Source organism: Miscanthus floridulus, chromosome 18 (genome assembly GCF_019320115.1).
Source record: "Miscanthus floridulus cultivar M001 chromosome 18, ASM1932011v1, whole genome shotgun sequence".
Classification (NCBI taxonomy): domain Eukaryota; kingdom Viridiplantae; phylum Streptophyta; class Magnoliopsida; order Poales; family Poaceae; genus Miscanthus; species Miscanthus floridulus.
Window position 1 is genome coordinate 17,190,583 of NC_089597.1, and position 4,739 is coordinate 17,195,321.

At 40.3% G+C, this 4,739-nt stretch overlaps 1 protein-coding gene across 1 annotated transcript; it reads right to left on the bottom strand.

The window, feature by feature from the left end:
• Window positions 1-1,019: 1,019 nt before the first annotated feature.
• LOC136522771 (auxin-induced protein 5NG4-like) lies at window positions 1,020-4,300 on the bottom strand. Its single transcript, XM_066516575.1, has 7 exons — window positions 3,980-4,300; window positions 3,597-3,659; window positions 3,381-3,497; window positions 2,633-2,876; window positions 2,035-2,193; window positions 1,409-1,560; window positions 1,020-1,281 (listed from the first exon to the last, which is right to left on the bottom strand). Exons 1-7 carry the CDS (start codon window positions 4,171-4,173, stop codon window positions 1,128-1,130), a joined length of 1,083 nt encoding a protein of 360 aa, XP_066372672.1. The 5' UTR covers window positions 4,174-4,300; the 3' UTR covers window positions 1,020-1,127.
• Between the last annotated feature and the right edge of the window lie 439 nt (window positions 4,301-4,739).

A 4,739-nucleotide genomic window follows, 5' to 3' on the forward strand; every position in this document is an offset into this window, starting at 1 on the left:
ACATGCTCTATGCACTAATCTGTAATGGAATGAACAAAAGTAAATGATATGAAAATGAAAGATGGAAGAAGATTAAGGAGGATATTGGTAGATTGATCTCTAATCCTAATTAGACCCAACGGCCCAGTTGGGCCTTTGATTCGTGCCCTGATCGGGGCGCTCAGCCCACCATGGCTGGAGGGCCCCTGTCACACTGCGCTATAAAAAGAGGTGGGGGCCGGTGGCTCTGATTACGAGGTTGACCTGAGCCGAGCTCCCCACCGACAAACCCTAATCCGATCTAGAGGGCGCGCAGCCAGTGACGGGAAGCCACCAGCCGCGCCGCCTCCGGCCTGCGTCACCAGACTTCACTGCCTTCACCGTCGGTCGCCACCGCGCATCACCGACACCGTCTTCACCGACCGTCGCTGCCTATGCGCAGACTACACCGACGAACGTGATGGCGTCCTCTGAACCTTCCCCCTCTGCGGTGTCAGGTTCAACACCTTCTCCCTTCCCTCTCTGTCTCTCTAGTTCTACATGTATTAGGATATACTGCGTCTCTTATTCCGAATAGAACCACTCTACCGGCTAGATCTATGATCCCAGTGATACTATAGCCTCAACAGTATCACCCTTTTGTTAAGGGGAGATGAGGGAATATTGGTGGCCATAAAAAAAATGGAGAGGTATTGGGGAACTGCTGGAGCAAGAAAAAAATATAGTAATCCTCAACATAACAGTTTTATGAAAATAAGAGAAGGTATTAAGGGACTGCTGGAGATGCGCTCAGACTCTCGGTTTTGGGAGGGAACCAGGGTGACGCTCCCTGTTTTCTCACTGCAGTAGGAGTAGTGCAGTACAGGGCAGCAGGCACCAACACCCCATTCCCATGGACGTCAGCGTCACTGTGTGTCTCTGTGGGCAGCTGCATGCCTTTCGTGGACCCCGCTTATATCCCGCAGGCTCCAGAGATGGGCGATCAGTTATCTGCAGGGATGTGTAGTATCCACTAACCACTGTACTAAAATTACAGTAACTTCACAAGAACAAAACTAACATTCCAATTTTATTTTGTATTTTTTCAAATCACAGAACACACACATACACGTCCTACTATACAACCATAGTTTGTAGTAGAAAAATTCTTATAGATCTTCGATCATAATGTAACTTTCTTCATGAAGGAGATTCTGTGCCAAGCTTCTTTCAGAAAGCAGGTCACCGTTGCTTTTGGTCTCCTTGCTTTTTGCCCACAATACACAATAGAGGCCCGCAACTATGACCACCGCACCTATAACTCTGTAAATGATTAGGGAAAAGAGATAAATTTTGTCAGAAGATTTGGTGAGTAAACACCAATTTGTTGTTGTTGCTTCATGCCATATATTATTGTCAACTCACAACTTTAATGGTGTGTATTTCTTACCCTCCAATGTAGAGTCTGTCACCAAGGAAAATGGAAGCCATGATGGCAACCATGACAGTTTGCAACGGTTGGAAGACAGAAACGAAATGAGGCCCTCCCTTATTTATGCACCAAATCATAATATACCAGGCAATACCGAGTACCACAATACCCTACATTCATTAGTACAAGCAAGGCATTATTGTACATTCACTCACATATATAAGGTTCTTCATTATCCCCAAGAAACATATCCTATATCTAAGCCTCTTTCCATGTTTACCTTCCTGAAGTTCCATGTTGTCGATTGAGATATCATCAACAACATAAATAATCAAGTATATTAAAGTTCTTAGTCCAATAAACATAAGTCCAATTTTAGAAACATATTTCCACCAAAGCTAGCATGACAAAATCTTCATAAAACCCTCTCCGGTTCATGTTTACTTTTATAAACTCAATGTATAAAATTTGTTGACCAACAAAGCCCTCAAGCTAAATACCAATATAGACTTCGCTTTTTAAAAAGTATTGGCACGAAACAACAGTATATGACTTTGATTTGGATAATAAGATCTTAACAAGATCTTGAATAAGATATAATTAGAAATGCACAACATAATCAACTTGTTAGAAAAGATAATTACAGCATATAAGATGGTGAGAAGCTCGCCTCCAGAGTGGATCTTCCACCTTTCAATGTTGCTCTCAAAAAATGGTGCTACAACGACGAGTTGGATAAACCCCAATGCCATAGTGATAGTGAAAGATGACAACTTAGCTGGGTATTTCTTCAAAACTGGGACCTGTTAAAGGTTAATAAGTTACAAAAGTTCTGAATACAAATTATGTAGGCTAGAAATTTGTTGTTGAGAATTCAAATTTGAAACAGATTTTTGAGGAAAAAATTGTAATAAAACAACAAAAGTTCAAGCAATTATCCCATATAACAAAAGCCAGGAATCGTGCTGTGGACCTCAATTTAAAATTGACACATACATTTATGTAAATTACTAGAAACAACATTTTTACGTCTCTATGTTATAGTGGGGAAATGGCTATATATAGTACATTGCTAACAGTTTTCCTTTGTGCTAAGTTTTCAGTTATCCAGTCTCATTCGTTGGATATTAGTATTATTTGGTAGAAATGATAATGTAAACTGCATAAAATACAAATTAATATGCCAATACATAGGCAAACACTAAAAGAAGTTAATTATAACACGAAATAGTAGTAACAAACCTGCAGAACCATCCATCCAGACAAACAAAGACAATTCACAAACATGATGAGACATCCTGCGATCCAGGTAAATCTTGGACTCAGGATAACTATAACGTCTTTCAGTTTGTGGGTACCCTCTGAATGTGTTGTCGTTAATGGCATCCCTTTGTAGAGGGTTATGATGGTTGCCCCTGCTATGGTAATCACCGTGCCTGCTATTTTTGCCAGCCCATGTCTGATTTTAATATTTACCTGTTCAATTCTGGGTAGGAAGACAACAAATCTTAATATCATGAGACACTAAAGAAAAAGATAAGTTCTAAGAATTCTCACAATAATTAGAAACATCTAGATTTTAATTTGGTAGACTCTAATCATCATCATCTCCAATAATAGCGACCATAACAAGTATGATCATTCTAATATTAGTTAGTTGCATAGAAAGGTACATTAGAGAACGTCTGAAAAAACATAGCTAAGCTGGTCAAATTTCCCTGATTTGGGATTTCAGATCCAGCTAGCTCAGGCATGTAGATTTGGTTCTAGACAATAAGAACATATATGGATCTTCATACCATTACTAAGTCTTTGTTTTTATATAGTTCATCAAACTGTTATATGCCACCTTGGCCCAACACCATGTAAATTTTATATACAATTGCTCATTTTAATTTCATGGCCATCAAAGTTTGCTTTAGATAACGTATTTTTCATTATTTGTAAATACAAATTACATAATAAATCAAACTTCACATTTGCTATTTACCTCAAAACAGCAGCCATCACAAATGTGATTGCAGGGACAGAGTTTTGGATGACGGAGACATAAGTTGGTGACAAGTAGTACAAACCAAGAATATATAGCCCCTGTGTGAATGTAACCCTGCACGGATTACATTATAGTTAGAACTGTACTAACTTGTACAAAAGCTAAGTATCCTAAAATGATCAATATGAATACTGCAATTATTGTACACCTTACCCAACTGCAGCCAACATGAAGAAGTCAATCATCAAACGTAACGTGAGGGGTGGCCTATCTTTCCTGTAAGTCAATCAACACATAATTAATGAGGTAAGTTTTTTTTTCTGGACTGAGATAGTACCAAAAATTTCCAAAACTTAGATTCGAGTGTTAATTAATAAACACCTAAAAATACCAAGTACTTCTAACAAGAAATAGCAAGCATGCTCATAAAATTTGGGTGCTAGGAGTCCAAAAATCACAAAGTAAAACTGATAATCACGAAGAGTTCGGCTATATATACGTGCCCATGCTTTATCAGTAGCACTTTTGAAATGAACTCTTCTCTAGTGGTAACTCTCTAGAGCACTAGGAGATCACCAGAGTTTACATATACTCACTTCTCGAGGAAGTAGGCAACAGGAGCAATCACAAGCAGGGCCGAGCCATTTCTGTAGACGAGGAACGCCATCTTGCTGACGCCCATGTCGAGCGCCGCCCTCGACACGACGTGGAAGCCCGCTATGAGCATCTCCAGCACTACCACCGCCGCTACCAGCTTCACCTTCGCCAGGGCACCCTCCTCCATCGCCATGGATCTCTTCTTTCCAGACTAATCTCACTACAGTTCTTGTAGGATCGGAAGAGCTAGAGCAGAGCGGAGGAGAACGAAACTGTACAATAATGAAGCTGAATCTGTGCCCTTTCGATAATGATTGTTGTTGTGTGGACTGGAAGGCAGCCAGCAGGTCAGATGGCGCTGTCAATGCATGTCTATGTTTCTGTTGCCAGGTACGACAAAACCTACCAGGTCGTTGAAAGTCAAATTTGGATCACGTGGCGATTTAAGCGCCTCTGGTTTGGCACAGAGTGCTGTTAGCCTGTTCGGTTGGCTGGTTCGTATCAGTTGCTGGTTCAGTAAAGAAGTACTGCTGGCTGTTTTTTTTTGAGAGAAAAATACTATTCTGGCTGGAAATTTACGATCGTTTACGACAAGCCACAGCCAAACGAACAGACTGAAATTCGTTTACGCGGGATTTATGATGCTTACTGATGCTGATTTGATAATACAGATTTATGACGATGCCGCAAAATGTATGATGAAAGTAGCTGAAATGACACTTTTTTATGCTAACTAAGATACGTTTGCTGCGAGAGATG

Coding starts and splice junctions, on each gene's coding strand:
- LOC136522771 (XM_066516575.1), bottom strand. CDS start 4,173: ATGGCGATGGAGGAGGGTGCCCTGGCGAAGGTGAAGCTGGTAGCGGCG. Junction 3,498..3,596: donor TTCATGTTGGCTGCAGTTGG/GTAAGGTGTACA, acceptor TAATCCGTGCAG/GGTTACATTCACACAGGGGC. Junction 1,282..1,408: donor GACAGACTCTACATTGGAGG/GTAAGAAATACA, acceptor AATCATTTACAG/AGTTATAGGTGCGGTGGTCA.